Genomic DNA, 18409 nt, shown 5'->3' with positions numbered 1-18409 from the left:
GAAATAATAAATGAAGTCACAGTGAAGATTACCATCAATGCAGTGGTCATGAGTTCCACGTGAGTCATGTATAAGTGTGTGACTATGTATGTTTGACGAAGAAGTTCTTTTGAGTCACTGGTGGCTTGTGTATTACAGGAAGGAGCAGTGATCACTGTGCATTTAATAGGCTGATTGCTTTGGGGTAAAAGCTGTTCTTCAGCCTGGTAGTGCGGGCATGCGGGTCTCTGAAGCGCCTGCCCGAGGGTAGAGGAGTAAAAATGCTATGGCCAGGGCAGTTTGGATTTCTACAGATGTTCTTTGCTTTTCTCCTGCAGTGGGTAGTAAAGATATCTTCCAAAGATGGTAGCTGAGTACCAGTAATCTCTGAGCCGTTTTGATGATACTCTGGAGGGTCTTCCTGTTCTCAGAAATGCAGCCAGAGCACCACGCTGTAATGTAGTACGCGATGACCGACTGTATGGTGCACCAGTAGAAGTTAACATTGTTAAGAATCACTTAGGGCTTTATAGTGTGCTTAAAATGTGTAGTCTCAGAGCTGAAATTTCAATTCCAATACTTTCTGCTGTAATATGTACAAAGATGAATGTCAATTTTAATGACTTAAAGGATAAGTTCTACACTATTTAAAATCAAAGCTACTTCTTTACAATCATGCTTTATATGCATTTACCAGGCAAAATTGTGTTCTAAAGTTAATTGCTTTTTATAAATGTATAAAAATATCTGCACTTTTGCTTTACATCATAGTTTGTGGTTAGGGTTAAGGTTAGGGTTAAATGGTTTGAGAAATGGACGTATCTGGTACGTTTTTAAGCTTTTCCCCCATGCCCCATACCTTCCATTGTAAAGGGTCAGAGCGGACAAGATATTTTTTTTAATTTATAGAAAGTGTTTAACTTTGAACACAATTTCGCATGGCAAATGCACGTGTATCATGTTTGTGAAGGAACAAGAAAAAGTATATAATAATAATGTTTACTATGTTCTTAATTGTATGGAAAAAGGTCCTTAGTAAAAAAAAAAAAGAGTGCCGTTGTGCTGACAGCCCTCTGTATATAAATGCACTTAAGCTTAAACGGCACATTAAGAGCTTGTTGGACAGGAGCACTGATTAGTGTGACAAGTATAAATCTGTCATCAGCTGCTTGTTATATTTCTGCATGGAAGACCTCAGTCATAAATTTGAGTGTAGAATGATATCGACCTATTGAATACCTTTTATAATATGAATGTTTCAGACTGATTTTATTCTGCTGTGTGCATAAGGGTCTGCTGAAGAGGGGAAACAGAGCACTACTGTATAATCAGCAGGCCTTCAGTACCGTATATGATATTTTATTTTGTAAATTTCCCGTGCTTCTGCTGGCTAACCTGTTGGTGCCTTTGTTCTGAGGTTCAAGAGCTTATCATGTGGCTCTTTAGTCACGCAGTGCTTGAGTAAAAACAAGTAAGCTATGCATGTCTCGAACAGCATTTTAATTTATAAAAAATCATAAAACACCATATACTGTGCAGCCTTGCCTTATGCAAATTAAAGTTATGCAATTTCAGCCTTATATAAACCAGCAGAGGAATATAAAGCAGGAACAAAATGTCAAGTTTAACATCAGGGCACTTTTGTTCTTCTGTGCTGGATGAAGGAGGGAGATGCCATGCTTGCCATGATGTCTCACTGTGGTGCACAGTCCTACCATACTCATTCTGTGTCACTCACCCCACTTTGCAGTGGCATGAGAACGAGTGACACATAATACACAAACATACAAACAACCGTACTGGATTTTGTCAGTCAGTCAGTTTCCAACCTGCTATATACTAACTAACACAGGGTCACTGGGGTCTACTGGAGCCAATCCCAGCCAGCACAGGGCACAAGGCAGGAACAAAACTCCAGGCAGGACACACGCGCAGGACAATTTAGGATCACCAATGCACCTAACCTGCATGGCTTTGGACTGTGGGAGGAAACCAGAGCACCCAGAGGAAATCCACACAGAAACGGGGAGAACATGCAAACTCCACACAGGGAGGACCCGGGAAGCAAACCCATGTCTCCTTACTGTGAGGCAGCAGCACTACCACTGCACCACCATGCTGCCCAACTGGACATTGTGCTCTTTTATAAGGCGTGTTTGATAAAATACATAGGCTATATCTAAATGACTTCACTAACAAAGTGATTTATCACTGACCATCCAGTTAAGGGATACATTTACGGACCACATGGTGACACTGTCTTTCTGCTCTTGTTGCTAAGTATGTGGAGCTTTAATGTTATTCTTATGTTCACATGTATTTTGTCTAAATACTTCAGGTTTATTCCTCATCCTAACTGGCTTTCTGAGTGTAAACTGGCCTTGCATGAGTGATTTTGGGATGGTGTGTATAATTGTGTCCTAGGATATACTGATATTCACTCAAAACGTTCTTTCATTCCAACTTAGGTCTTATTTTCCTATGAATCTAAAATGAAAATAATCTTTTTGTGATCTCTCTGGTCAGTCAAAACTTTTGATTCACCTAGGTCTCCTCGAGATTTACAACCCCCTCTCCCTGACCTTGAATTGTAGAGGCATGAGGCTCAATCTTGGCGTACCACCCCCAGGAATGTTTCAGAGTTCTACCTCCATGGTTTTTTGGTGTTAAATTGTCATGTGCTAAACTGTTAATAGGTAAAACTAAAAGTGGTGGGGGTACGGAGGGTGTAAAGGAGTCATCCACCCAAAAATGATATTTTTTTAATATGTTACTCACCCCATGTAGTTTTTAGTTGGCTGAGACAAAAATTTCAATCTCACTGTTTCACTGAAAAATCAGGATTCAAACTCAACAGAACCCTTCGGTGGCCAGTTATGGATGATAGCAACTAATCTGAAAAATGTCCATGGGAAAAGAAAAAGAAATTCTCACATAATTCGTCTTGTATAATCCGCATGTCCATTTTCCATTCGGATGGTTGAAAAGTGCAAAATGTGTGTATTTTTTGCTATAGTGTTATTAAGAGGTACTTCCTGAAACCCCCGCATTGAATGTCAATAGGAAAGATGCAATTCCCACAATACTGTGAGTTTGAATTAAAGATCTGCCTCTGTCTGTCATTCAAATTCAGGAATTTCAATAAAAGTTTAATGAAAGTTTTTTTTTGCCTTCAAAATGTAGTCAGATTTTCATCCTCTTTTCATCTTCTTTCATCGCCCTGTGCACTGGAATTGTCAAAGGGTCGCTCTGTCACTCTGCCTTTGCTTGTGCTTACCGCTCTTTTTTTTTTTTATTGTTCCCTCACTTACCACCCTGTTACCCCACAGGTTGAGAACCAGTGCACCATGCAGTCGTTCCCTGTTGTTGCATTTAATTTGATATAATCCTGTCTATTATATGTTACTGTTGTCATACAGCTGTAACGCCGTAACAGATTCCTAGCAGTAATGTTTCCTTATCTCAATAAGTAAATATAAATTTTACAGATACCATTATACAGCACAGAGAAACCTTTTGTACTTTTTAGGATTCATTAAATAAGCATTATATTTTATACATGTTTGCAACACTAAAGCTAAAACTTTTCTCTTCACAGGGGAATCAGTTGAAGGCCTCAGAGAGAATGACTATATCTTACTTCACTCCTGTCGGCAGTGGACGACCATCACTGCCCATAGTCTTGAAGAGGGTCATTACGTCATTGGGCCAAAAATAGAAATCCCAGTGCATTATGGAGGTAAGTCTCCAAGAAAAAAAAAATGAAATGATGAAATGGCAGTTGACTGACTCATAGAGCAAAGCAATTCTCACTTCTGAGTTGGGTTGTTTTTTGCCAAGATTCATTTTTTGAGTGCTTTTTTGAAGTGTGTATTTGGAGAGGGAAGAAAAAAAAAACTGGAAAAAGGATTTTGTTTTTTACATGAACAGGCAATACAGAGTGCAGATGTAGTGATAATTGAGTCATTTGTAGGTATCAGGATTGTGCAGATATGCTTTTTCTCAAGTTCTGCTTTATTTAACCTGATGTGAGCTTAATGTGTTAATGGTGTTAGACGTGACGTGACCTTTTGTAACTAAACTATCTTTTGTTCTTACTTGCCATGTTCATATCCTGGATTAGTTATGCTGTGTTTGCATACTTTTAACACAGTTTATAAATCTGATTTTGTATTAAACAAACAGTGGAATGCTGTCAAGGACAGACAGAGACAAATGACAATAGGCCGGTATGAGAGGCGCTATAAAATAAATGGACAGGTAGATAGACTTGAATGATGCTATATAAATGATAGATAGTTTTGAAAGGTGCTATATATTAGTTAGTTATATGAAAAGACACTATATATTAGTTAGTTATTAAGTAAGTATTTTATTGAACTCTGAGGTATTTATTTCAGGTAACATCAAGTGATCTCTGACATATTCTGGATCAGTTCACAGCCAAATGTAATGCAGTCAGCATGAGAACTGTGATCTCTAGAGAGCATTTTGGTTCAGGTTTGCTGGGATGCAGTCAAATCTGCAGTGGGGTTTTAATCACGATTTAGCATTGATGAAATTGAGAGATTGTCTAAAAGATCAGTGGAGAGGTAGCAGTACTGTGTGTGCTGTTCCTGGTGGTAGTGGAGCAGAAGCAGGAGCTACAATATGTACTTGGGTGAGCCTTTCATGTTACCCCTTAATCTTCACCTGTATCCTCACCAGTGAGAATGGTGGATTGACTGAATAAGTGCACAAAAAGTGAAAAGTGTGATAGGCATCCCAAGGACCTAGGAACCAGGCCACAACCTTTACTGAAATGTTCCAGAGATTGGCCCTTATACAAGGCAGCCTGACCCCAAACTCCACAGACAGGCTTCATCCTCTGGCCCAAGTACAGGGTCCCAAAGAATCTTCCTAAATAAACTAGCAGTGTAAGCTCGTGCTATAAAAAACATGGGGTCCTAGAAACTATTGAAACCATCAGAAAAAAACTGAAATGTAGAGAATTCAGGTAATTGAAAGGAACTACTCTGGGCATCTCTGTCCTAGGAGGATTTGTTTTGATGACGTGCTTGCATCGCTTGTGCATTAGCGGCTAAGCGACTTTGTCTTTTTTCAGAGGTTTCATTTTGCCGACATGCTCGCCTCGCTTGTGTATTAGCGGCGGGAGGAAAAGTAAAAGGGATACCGTTTTGCTGATGTGCTTGCCTCGCTTCTGTATTGGCTGCTAAGTGAGTGACTCTTTGTTTAGAGGTTTTGCTTTGCCGACGCACTGGCCTCGCTTGTGTATCCTCTGAGGTGGAGCCCTTACCCGACTCCACCTCTCACTTCCAGGCTGGACAGACAGACACACACACTTCCACGCGTAGAGGTTTATATATAAGATAAGGAATTTATTTTAGATACGACAAAAAAGAGAACAAAATGGAAAAACGGTCTATCAAAATGTTTTACCTAAACAGTTTTCCAAAGCAACCAAGTCCAAATCTGAAATCTAGAGACAAGCAGAAAAATGCAATCCTCACAGACATACACATGCTTCAATAGACAATGAACCTCTGCTAGGACCATCTTTTGCTCTTGAATATAAAGGCTGAGGGTGGTCGCGCTTCTTGAGATAACCCATAAAATACAAAGAATGCATTCAGCCTTACATACACCATAAAAAAATACTAAATAGTAAATAAGCATAATAATGTTAGCAGAAATAACATAAAGACAAAAACATATGAAAAATAGTAATTCAAGAACAATCAAAATAAAAAAAAACATGCTTAAGTCAGGGAATAAAGCTCTGCTTGAGCATAACGCACAGAGTTCAAAGTTCATTGTCTGTGATCGACGAAGGAGCTCATCAATTTGGAGAAGCCTCAAGATTAGAACGTCTCATTCTCTGGAGCTGGTTGAATTGTTTTGGAGCATCTATGTGACACACTTGCGGGAGCACTGGAATTAGGTATGTGCTGAAGGTGCTCCGCAGGCCGAATTAGGGAGTAAGCCATTGTAGCAGCAGTCGTCGAATTGTCCTAATTGTTCATAACAGCCAGCTACTTAGCCACTTAGCCAGTCTCCTTTTGTTAATTGTTGCTTCCAGAGGGTCCAGCGTAACGACCAGAACAGAGGAAGCTTTCCAGATTGGCTTGTCAAGTCATTTGTCTACCGCAATAACATTTCACTTTGTAAAATAGTGCAGTAGAGTCATGATTTCTATCTGTTTTGGAATATTCTTTTTTCTTCTACTGTAGTATTTTGAAGTTTATTGTTTTATATTTTTGTTTCTTAACGTGCTGCTTTAACTGTATGATGTTTATATGACCCTAACAAAATTCTTGGGTTACCTACAAAAATTTCACCTTCATCTTTTTCATTTGCAGCTTACTTTGACTACAGAGTCAGCACTTTGGGAGGAGGGTACTCTGTTAATCTCTAGTTGTTTTTGGTCTTGCTATGGGGCACTGAAGTGCTATTTATTTTTCTTGTCAATTGTTTTAGGTTTATATTCTGTGCCTTGTTGATGATGGCTTTCTGTTGTGTTGTGTTTTGCTGTGGAGCCTGTGTGCAGGTGTAAACTGACGACATGCCAGATGTCTTATTTATTTTGTCTAAACTTTACATAAAACAAAAGAAAGATTCTTTACAGGAGGAAGTAAAGGTATGGTTTTTGATCTAGAATCACAGCCCCTCTTGACTATGATTTCAGGTTCTGCTGAATTACGAACACTCCTCTGACTTCTGCTTTTTGTGTTCAAACCTGCACCATTTCTGAGGTCACAAAACTGTTTGAAAATTTGTACAAATGTCATCTTGTTCTCATCTTGTTCCTAGACTTGCTTCATCCATTTTAGGGTTACATTGAGCCTTTCCTGGCAGTTCTGGGTGAAGACAGTAAAGAGCCATCAATAGTGTACCAGTCCATCAAAGATATTTAGTTTATTTAGCTTAATATTTTTTAAACCACAAGTTTTTCTAAGTTTCCATCAATTATGCCATCTACCAAATAAATAACTAATATCCGTCTTTAATAATGATAATAATTCATTAGATTTTCTTGGTTCTTTTCTAACCTGCACAAAATGCTTTACGTAGACAGTGGGAAACCACTTCAACCACCACCACCAATGAGTAGCATCTACGTGAATGAGGTGACAGCAGCCATTGAGGCACCTGATGGTGAAGAGTTGAGAGAGAGATTGTTAGCCAAATAAGGAGCAGGAAATAATTAGGGGGGCAGAATGACCAGGTTGTGGTGGGCAGTTCAGCCAAGACATCAAGAAACACCCTACTGTCTTCGAAAGATGCCCAGGGATCTTTTATGACCTCAGAGTGTCAGGACCTCGCTTTTTATGTCTCATCTGAAGCATGGTGGCATTTTTACAGCACAGTGTCCCTGTTACTGCACTGGGGCATTGGGATCCAAGCACAGGCCTCAGGGTAAGCGCCTCCTGCTGGCTTTACCAGCACCTCTTCAGCAGCAGCCCAGTTTAGGATAATAATCATGTAAGAGTAATGATCAGGTGGTGTCCAAGACGTCTTTCATTTACAGAAGCTCTTAATTTCTACAGTTTGAGGACATTTCATGGTAAGTACTGTGCTGAGTGTTGTATTGCGCTCTTAACTGAGTACTGGCTTAGAGCACTGTAACATGTTTGAATCTAAAACACAAATTACTAATTTTCCAGATTACTTTATATACACACATACAGTAAATACTGATTATGATTACTATACAGTAAAATTACAACAGAGCAAGGCCATGGTAGACATTGACCAAGCAATCTTCTGGTTTTTAATCCTGCTCCTTAACTACATTGGCACACTACCTGCCTTAACCAGCCTTTTTCAGGAAAAATGTGCTTGCTGTGTTTCTTTTGATACCCGTTCTCAGTTGAAATTCTGCTGCACACTCGGCTTCCTTTCTGCGGAACAGAATTCTGTGCTTAAAAGTGACCTGCATGGAGGGACAACGTGGCCCTCAGTTTGCCACAATGAACTCATTAACCAAGAAGTATAAAAATGCAGCATGAAATCTTTTAAGGTGTGGCAGATTTTCCAAGCAACTCCCACGCTTGCCGCCTTTCTATATTTGTTATGTTTCTACTTTGGTAGCCAAAGTTCATATTTTCAAGCTGTCTGCTTCATATGATTTTGCTCATTTGAATCGGTTATATTACTAAGTAATTACTTTCAGGTTACATACAGTGTGTATGGTTTTTGCATCTTGTTGTGTTATTTTAGTGTGTTTGTAGTCCCAACATGAACACATATTCCACAGATCCTTTCAAATTAATTACGTAAAAAAACAGAAGAAAGACTGCCTTTAAAAGTATTCACCCATTTGAATCAATATTTGGCAGATGGTTCTTTGCCTGAAATTCCAGCCAGGAATTGTTCAGGATAAGAGCCTGCCCGTCCCTACATGTTTTAGGCAACAAAGGCACGATGGCCTTCCATTGCCTTTTAATGAGCATCAAAGTTCTTGCTTATAAGCTAAAACACATAGTGTTCATGAGGTCCCCATCATTACACCCTGACTGCTAGCAAGCAGAGATGCAGCTGATTTCCAGGAATGCAACATGCAGCTGTGATGAGTGAAACGTGGCGTCAGAAAAATGTAAAATAAATAATCAGGGCCTGAGACCATGGAGGCTTGGAATGGACGCGGGTGTGTGCAAGATGAGGCCACTCCAGGGTTGAATGTGGCACCTTACTGATCTGCTCGATTTTACACGTGAGTAAAGGTGATCACCCAGGATCCCTCAACCCTCCCCGAAGCACACCCAGATAGGAGCCTGCACACTACTGGGAACGAGCTATATATTTAAAATAAAATCTGGTCTGCGCCACGGACCACTTATCACAGAAGCAAGATGGCATGTGATATCAGGCACATCAGCATTTGGGTGAGTACAGGCTCACCATCTTCTTATATAATACGCTACCGTGGCTGTCCATTTGTCTGTCCAGGATTTTAAATCACCTGTAGCTCACAAACTGTTTGACCTGTTGATGTGATGTCTACTCTCGGCTTTTGGGTTGATGGTTGACCTCCAAGGTTATTCCTCTTTTTATTTTTATTTTATTTTATTTTAGAATCAACTCTCGGCAGCAGCCAGCAGGGCAGATCTGCGGCGCATGCGTATGGGCGCGGTTCTCATGCCTACCAACTTCATCGTCACTTCCCCTACCTCTTCATATCTTAAGTCATTCTTGAGGCAGATTGAAGACTTAAGTGCCAGCTTAAGTGAAAAATTAAGGAAAACGTACTACTGACTGACTTAATCAGTTTTAACGCAAAAAGATGCCGATGAAAGAAGAGAAGAAGTGGGCCGCTAGGGTGGAGAAAAGAAGAGCTGCTCAGGTAGCAGCAAGCGCATCAACCTCTGAGCAAATAAATGCTAAACTTACAGAGAAATAGGATGAAAACTAGAAATGCTCAAGTCAAGTGTAACGTGCAGTGCTCCTTTCAACTTTGGACTCAACTTACTGTATCAAACAAACAGCAGAAGTGCAATGGCAACATCTTTAGACCACCGATTATCAATTTATCTTCAATTCCTGCCCATCCTGACTACTACACATCTAGTAACAGTATTTCTTCGTCCATTTTTATTTGCGTAATATGTCTGGCTCCTTTACTTTAGATGGGGTCCATAGCTGAATAGCATTTTTCGACTCTAGTAGCACTTTCTCAAATGGATTGATGTCCTGACATTGATTTTTCCTTTTCCTTTAAAACCCCTCCACTAGTGCATCAGCTGTATATTTTGCAGTCCTTGTTCTACTGGCAGGTTAATCTTTTCCCAGTGAGCAAACTGCACCTTATTTTCCTTCAGGATTTCTCCATGCTTTACAGCATCCAGTTTAAGTTCTGTATTCACAGGTCTCCCGAAATGCTAAAGCATCCTCTTACTGTGACATTGGCTCCATTATGCTTCAGGAGAAATCATAGTGTTTTACTTAATGATTAGGCCATAAAGGTCAATATTGGTCTTGATGGACCTTATAATTTAGTTCCATTCGGTCTCAAAATACCCCATGATCCTTCTGATGCCAGAATTCTTCCCCAATAATGATAATTATTTTGTCACTCTCTTATGAATACCCTTGCAATTGATTGCACAGCGTAAAAGAAACAGGCAAAGAAAATGTAAAGAACTGGAGCCCGGAGTGGCAAAAACGAAAAGAGACTCAAGTCAGCACCCATGCGGCCGTCAGCACATCTCTGTCGATACAATTTCACCGGAGACTGGAGAGCACAACTTAGCTGGAGTTGCTGGTGTTTGTCCCAGTTGGATACTTCTTAACTGTAGATACTCCCCAATTGAAATACAGATATCTGCAAATAGATCTATTTCAAGATTTCTTGAATGCAGTTTAGATATCTAAAGTAGATCTTAAAGGGACGCACCATTTGTTTTAAAATATCTCAAAATGAGTTGAGACACAAAGTGTGTCCAATGTTTATTGTAAGGGAGGAAAAAAAAGACCAGCAGAAGGTTGTCCAAAAGTGAATTGTAGTCGAGTAAAGCAAAGGGTTGGAACAGGGAGATCAAAAAATACAGGAATGAAAACAAAAGGGACACGAACACGGCATTAATCAGAAGTAAGGAGCAAAACAAAGTTGAAACCGGAAGAAACCAACCTAGCACTGGGGCCTAGTGGAGTTAGAAACTAACTATAATACTAAAGCGCTTTGACACCCAGGGATAGAGCACATCACAAGGACAGTGACCGTTACATTTTCTTTACTTCCGTGATGTCATTGATGCAGCTATCATGGTCATGTGATGCTTGTAAATGGCATTGCGAAACTATAAAATAAACCTGGATGAATCAAGTTAAAAATTGAAAATAAATCATAGAAATTGTATCCACATGTGAAAACACACTTAATAAATAAAATATATGCAAAACAATGTTTTAATATAACAAGATGCATTTCAGGATACCTAAAATTCAGTTCAAGGCATCTTAAAATAAGCTCCTGTGCATTTGTAGATTTCTCAGATACAGAAGTAAATCTGTGGACATTCTGAGAGATCTAGAATGCAATGCATTTTAAAATATAGATCATATAAAAAATTTGAAAGTTAATTTTGAAATATTTCAAATTAATCTCAATAAATCTCAAAAAAGGAAGAAGTTATTTTAAGATATCTTGAAATGCATTGTAAATACTGTATCTGAAAATGGACAGGAAGCTATTTTAAGATATCTGGGAATTTATTTCAATAGATATCTAAAAATCCATAGGAAGGCTTATTAAAAGAATCAGAACGTTCACAGGAAGTGATTTTGAGATATCTTAAATGAATTTCAGATATCTGAAAATGCATGTAAAGTCAATTTACAATACAGTAATCCCTGTAAGTAGAAAATTAATTATGGTTACTCACCAACAATGACACAATGACTTGTTTGATAACAATGAGTTTAGTTTTACTGCACAACAAAGTAGAGCGTTGCAGCCCTTCTAAAGGAGCCTCTTCAGGCGACTGTGTAGCACCGCCATTGTTCTTCTTCCGGCAGTCTTCAATCCAAATCCCTAAAGCAGATTCCATCCAGACTACTGCCTTATTATATCCACTTACAACTCGTTTGGCACCCTGGTTAAAAGGACACTGCGGCCATAGATCTTATATTCCTTTCCTACTTTTTAAATAAAAAGAATCGTAGCCTCATTGATGCCATAATGGCGTCCTACAGCGGTGTAGCTTTTCCCTTCCTTCAACATTTCCAAAACGTTTACCTTTTCGGCAATCGTTAACATCTTCCGTTGGCGCTTGGGCACGGCCCCTGAAGCAGTAGCAGGAGCAGATCGTTTTGGAGCCATAATGAAGGGCTTGACTATGTACAAAGATAAACACAAAAGAGCACAAAAGTTAACTCTTTACACAGCGAAACACGTTGATGCTGAATGAGCGAGACGAGACTTCCTGGTTAGCGCAGCGGAATCGAATTCGGCGCTCCGTCACTGGGCCATTCAGCACACAGGAACTTAACTGCGTGCTCTGATTGGTTAGCTTCTCAGACATCCGCCAATAGCGTCCCTTGTATGAAATCAACTGGGCAAACCAACTGAGGAAGCATGTACAGGAAGTAAAAAGACCCAGAACCCAGACCCAGAACCCGCAAAGCAGCGAATAATCCGTGTTATATATTTAGATATGCTTACATATAAAATCCGCAATAGAGTGAAGCCATGAAAGTCGAAGCGTGATATAGCAAGGGATTACTGTATCTTGAAATGCACAGGCAGTTGTTTTAAGATACAGTCGTGTGAAAAAATTAGGTACACCCCATTTAAATTTTGGACTTTTTCAAGATATTTGAACAGACAAACAAATTTGAACATTAGAAAAATCTAGATGAGAACAGGCCATTCAGTCCAACAAAGCTCGCCAGTCCTATCCACTTATTTCTTCCAAAAAACAAGTCGAGTTTTGAAAGTTCCTAAAGTCTTACTGTTTACCACAGTGTCTATTGTTCTTTGTGTAAAGAAAAACGTCCTAATGTTTGTGCAAAATTTACCCTTAACAAGTTTCCAACTGTGTCCCTATGTTCTTGATGAACTCATTTTAAAATAACAATCTCGAGCCACTGTAATAATTCCCTTCATAATTTTAAACACTTCAGTCATGTCACCTCTTAATCTTCTTTTGTTTAAACTGTAAAGGCTCAGGGCTTTTAATCATTCCTGATAATTCATCCCCTGTAGCCCTGGAATCAGCCTAGTCGCTCTACTCTGGACCTTTTCTAGCGCTGCTCTGTCCTTTTTGTAGCCTCAAGATCAAAACTGCACACAATACTCCAGATGAGGCCTCACCAGTGCATTATAAATCTAAATGCGTACAGGTGAAGGTGATTCAGGATTTCTTGACCACAGTTAAGATATCTGAAGTAGATTTCAAGTATCTTAAAAGGATGCACCATTCATTTTAAGAGATCTCAAATGAGTTTAGACACAAAGTGTGTCTGAGGTTCATTGTGATAGTGTGATATATTTGAATAAAAACATAAATAAAAACACTCATTTATTCAGCACAAATTTCAATAGATGTAATTGTCTGCTTAGTAAAAAGTAAGTACTGTACTCCCTTAGCCTCAGAAGCTGGGATTGCTCCCTCTGGCAGAAATGATGTCTTGTAGGCGTTGTGCATAACTGCTCACTGGTCTCTGACATTCCTCCATCCAAAATTCCTTCAGTTACAAGGTGTTTGTGGATTTTCTTGCATGCACTGCACATTTCAAATTATCCCATGCCATTCATTGAAATTCAGATCAGTGCTTTGACTTGCCCAGTCCATAATCTTCCATTTCTTCAGTTCGAGACATTCCTTGGTAGATTTGCTTTTGTGCATCAGATCATTGTTGTGTTGAAGGGTCCTTTTATGGTTCAGCTTCAGCTTTCAGACAGATGGTCTCATATTCTTCTCAAGTACACTTTGGTGGTGCACAATTCATAGCTGACTTGATGACGGCCAGCTGCCCAGACCCTCAGACAGTAAAGCAATCCTACATAATAGCATTTCCACCACCATGCTTCTCAGTTTGCAGGAAGTTCTTCTCCTGAAATGATGTCTTTGGGTTTTGCCAAACTTGTCTAACGTTACTGTGGCCAAACAACTCTATGTTTTATTCACCAGTCCAGAGCACATTGTTCCAGAATGCCCAGTCTTTACGTAGATGTTCAGTGGCAAATTACTCTAATGTTTTTTTGGACAGCAAAGGATTTTGCCTGGCACACCTTGCATGCAGGTCAGATTTGTGCCATCTGTTTCTGACTGAGGATGCATGCACTTTGACAGCAACTTTTGGTAGAGTTACCTAAAAATCCTGCGATGAAATGTAGGGTTTCTTGTGGATCATTGTTTTTAGTATGAAACAGTAAGCCCTTCAACATAGTTTGCTGAGGTGCCCAGTACTGGATAGATTAGCAGTTGTTTGAAATCTACACCACTTGTAGATGATTTTCCTTCCAGCGCAATGAATGATTTCAGATAATTTGGCAATCTTTTTAAATCCTTTGCCAGACTCATAGGCATTCCCAAGCCTTAGAGAGCTCTTTTGATCTTGGCATGATTATGCCATACACATCAATGGCAAAGAGAACACCAGCCCCTAGAAATCTGCAGTTTAAATAAGATGAGGTCCAACAGTATACTTACTCCCTAAGGAGATTCCAATCATTGGCACCTAATCTGGAACACCTGATTCTACTTTTATGGATACGAAGTGGCGATAAATGTAGTAGTGGGCTTACCTTTTCCTTGTGACAAATCTGCATTTTTGTTCATTTAGATTATAAAAATGAATACACCATGTCATCCTTTTGTGATGTTTATATCATCTTTATCTGGAGGCACTGCTTTTATTGCCTGTTTCAATATCTTGAAAAAGTCAGCCATTTCCGTGGGGTGTATTTACTTTTTCACATGGGTGTATCTGAAAATACATTTGAGATATCTTGAACTGTATTGCAGATATATTATATGGTAAAGTAACATAATGTTGAAATATCTGGAAATGAGTTTCAGATATCTTAAAAGGTGAAATGCATCCTAAATCCATTCAGCACATCTAGAAATATTAATTCTGCTTTCCTTTAATTTTTAGGCACGCTTTTCTTAGTAGTTGACACTCATAGTGAATAACACTGCTTAGTACTTTTTGTAATTTTGATCATCCTGTACTTTCTTTTTCCATTCAATTATTTTCCCGATCCCACTTGCCTTTTTTGCTTAGCATTTTCTTTTCATCTGTTTTGTGAGGAAACACCATGGTCCACACAATATATTAAGCATTACCCATTATGTTCCGCATTATTGTGAAGAACGTAATATTGTCCAACCTGCTTAACTCAGTTCAAGGTCACTGGGGTCCCGAGCCTATCCTGTCAACATTGGGTGTAAAGCTGAAAGCAGCCCTAGACAGCATACGGGGCCTTCTCATTCACACTTACACAAGGTCTGTTTTGAATTAGTTTGACGATGTGGGAGGAAAACAAGACTACCCAGTGCGGACTCCTCTTGGACAATGACTGGGCGTGAGATTCAAATCCAGGATACTGAAACACTCCACCACTCTACCACATGCACTATCTGTGCATGTCTACAGTACATATACAGCTTACTAATTTTAAACATAATTATAATTTGAAATCCTTTTTAAGGTGTGTAAGGTTTTCCAACCAGCTCTCTTGCTTGCTGACGTTTTTTACTTTTTATGTTTCTGCATTGGTTGCCAGAGTTTTGATTACCCATTTCCCTGCCAGAAATGATGTGGCTCCTTTAAATATCTGCTAACATAGTCTGAAATATCTTATATAATGAAAAGCTTTTAAAATTAGCCAAGTCATTCATCCATTTCATAACCAGTTTAGGGTCACAGAGTGCCGGCGACTGTCCCAGCCGCATCAAATGAATGACAGGAAGCACACCTGAGTAGCATGCCAGCGAATTACAGGGCCTGCTCACTCAAAAGCTAAACTAGGATGTAATAATAAACTTAACCAGCATGTCTTTGGCAAGTGGGAAGAAAACTAGAATAAACAAACAAAAATAAATACATAAATAACATGCAGACTTGGAAGGAATGTTCAAACTCCACACGTATTAGGCCTGGAGTTATGAGGCAGGAGTGCTAGCTACTTCACCACTGTATCACCCAACTTAAAAACAGTACAATATGTTGTAAACGGCCAAAGTTACAGCCACTTGCTGTATGCCGTGCTACACCCTGTACCTGTAAAGGGGGTTTTGTAACTTGCCCATTATTTCAATTCCTTATTGTGTAACTGGCAGACAGTGTGGCGCAGTAGCTAGTGTTGCCCTGAGTAAGTCGGTAAAGTCTCCAGTGCTCCAGTTGTAAGGAGTGTGTGTGGCCATGTGTACTGTAGTGTGACCTCATAATCCTCCTCCAGCAGAGGTATTAGCCAAATATACCAAAATATTAATTACATAACAGTCTTCTAAAGCAGATAGGCCCACAATTACAGTATATCAATAAAATGTACAACGTTGTATGTATGGTGCATAAATAATGGTACAAAGCCATATTCGTTTGAAGATTGTTATTGGCTTTTGGAAGTTTTTTCCTCCATCCGGATTGGGTGCATATTGTCATTGTCTGTTGACCATGTTCAGCATTTCCCCACCTGGAAAACTGTATTGCTTAACTCTTGATAGATGGCACATAAAATGACTGGCAGTTATCTTATCCTTCTGCAGAAGGAGAAGAGAAGTTGGATGATTCCATCCCATTGACTGCCTCCAGTTTAAAGCGTTGGATCAGTGCTCCACTCCCAGCGATGGTCTGTGGGAATGAGCTTTCACACTCAACTGAGGAATCTGCAATACACACATCTCTTTCCGCGTAGTTTTGTGATTGATGATTAGGCTTCAGGGAATCCAACAGACACACTATTTTGGTTATCCCAAGACGTCAGTAATGTTGTTCACACTTCCCTTCTCAAGCGCTTTCAGGTTGTAAATATTGGATGAATTCATCAGCTGGTTGAAGGGATGTCGAAGTGATTGTTACTGTTGGCCAGCCAGAGTGAGGCATGCCAATGAGCTCCACTTGGCCTTTCTCAGAACCCTAAATTCATGTAGCTTGGCGACTAGTTCTGCTTTTATCCACAGTATTGTCTTGGTACACGTGTTATATCCGTTTCTAAACATTCCTCATTATTTATACCTTTGCCACATGGAATTCAATAGAGCAGTCACTATTCATTTCACAGTATCATTTTGAGGGACATCTTCCCATGTACTTAGGATGTTCAAGGGTGGTGTTGTCGCTAGCCATTAGGCCCTTTCCAGTTGACCACAGAATAAACCTCAAACATCTTCTGTTAGTTCTGACTGGGGTGTAGACAGTATCACAGAGTTTTCGAGCTTGTGTATTTTGAAATTTGCAGCTCTTTTGTTTCCTTAGCTATGGGACTTCTCTTGCTGCCAGTCACAGTCAATCTTTGTTTTGCATTTGTGGCTGAATTTGAGAGTTTGAAGTTACTGATAAAACTGGAAAAGATCTTGTGGGTTTTATTTTCCTCCTCTTTAGATGAATCTTAATCAATAATTTGCTTAAATGTCTTGATGAAACAGCGAGATGTGTCACAGATGAAAAATAAGTTAGGATAAGGCTCTTGCCTTTATCCATTTCACGTCTTTGACCAATGTGAAGGGTAGAATTTATATGAAATATTGTAATAACAGCTTTGCACTCAGCTCAACTCAAATATCTTTGTTTTTTTTTGCTTTTTTTTTGGATACCAGTGTATTTTGTCCCTTTTTGGCACTATAAATAGACATTGACAGACGCCCTAGCCGCCTCTTCAGTTTTGTTGACCGCCCAAATATGCCTTAGTGGTCTGTGTTGGTTTGCTGTATTGTTTTTGGAGTGGAGCAGGAGGTTTAACCATGAAGTCTGAGACTAGAATGTGCAGCACAGCCCTGCTGCGGAGTTCAAAGTAGAATTAATGGAAGAATGAGTCAAGCCTGTGTAACTTTCATCATATAGTACGAACAACAGAAATGTCCCCAAACAGTTAGATGTTTAGGACTCACTTTATCCTTAATTTATGAATTTATGAAATGCCTGTTTATGCCTGTTTTTGTCTGAATCAAGCATTTCACTCTGGTGTAATCACTTCTCATTTAATAGGGTTTGGTTCATGGGAGGCAGAGGTGTCAAACTAGGTTCATTTTGGGCTACAGTGGCTGTAGGTTTTCTTCCCAGCAGCCATACCACATGCACTTCAGAAGAGGTCATCCACCTGAAGCTGCGCCTGTTCAGGTCTGGCCAGTGCTTGGATGGGAGACCATCTAGGAAAAGCATGGGTTGCTGCTGGAAAAGGAGTTGATGAGGCCCTGTCTCTAACTGGCTATCTCTCTCTCACTCCTTCACCATCTAATACTGTAGCTCAGTAATTGCACAAAAATGGCTGCTGTTGCATAATCCAGGTCGATGCTACACATTAGTAGTGAATGAAGTGGCTCCCCACTCACTATGGGAAAAAACACTTTCTGTAATGAGGAATGTGCTATATAAATGTAAAGAATTATTTTTGTTATTATTATTATTATTATTTCCTGCCTCTTTCTTAATTAGAAGCCATTTATTGCTACTTATCAAGACTCAGAACCCATGCCTGCTTCTTTCACTCTTAACTGATCAGAGTCTTCTCCAACAAGACAGACAAAATCAGCCACCAACTAAGCCAGCCATCCTTACGCCTGAATATGTTTGTCATTAAGCATTTTTTAAAAAAAATCTATCCCGCCCCCCCTTGAATGTAGCACAAATGAATTATTATTTATTTAATTTTAATATGTCTTTTATATTATTAAATGATAGATTAAACATAGTAATAATTTATATTTTATAATATTAAGCTCTTTGAAAGCATGTAGCTTGACAATAAAGGGAAACTGTATAATTA

At 39.4% G+C, this 18409-nt stretch overlaps 1 protein-coding gene across 1 annotated transcript in view; it reads left to right on the top strand.

Moving 5' to 3' along the window:
- garem (GRB2 associated, regulator of MAPK1) overlaps nt 1-18409 on the top strand; it is a 292825-nt gene that overhangs the window by 93601 nt on the left and 180815 nt on the right. The window contains exon 2 of the mRNA XM_039754428.1: nt 3578-3718. Within this exon, the coding sequence (XP_039610362.1) occupies nt 3578-3718 (141 nt within the window). The remainder of the gene's footprint in view (nt 1-3577; nt 3719-18409) is intronic.

Source organism: Polypterus senegalus, chromosome 5, assembly GCF_016835505.1.
Source record: "Polypterus senegalus isolate Bchr_013 chromosome 5, ASM1683550v1, whole genome shotgun sequence".
NCBI classification, from domain to species: Eukaryota; Metazoa; Chordata; class Cladistia; order Polypteriformes; family Polypteridae; genus Polypterus; species Polypterus senegalus.
This window is presented reverse-complemented; position numbering and strand designations above follow the sequence as displayed.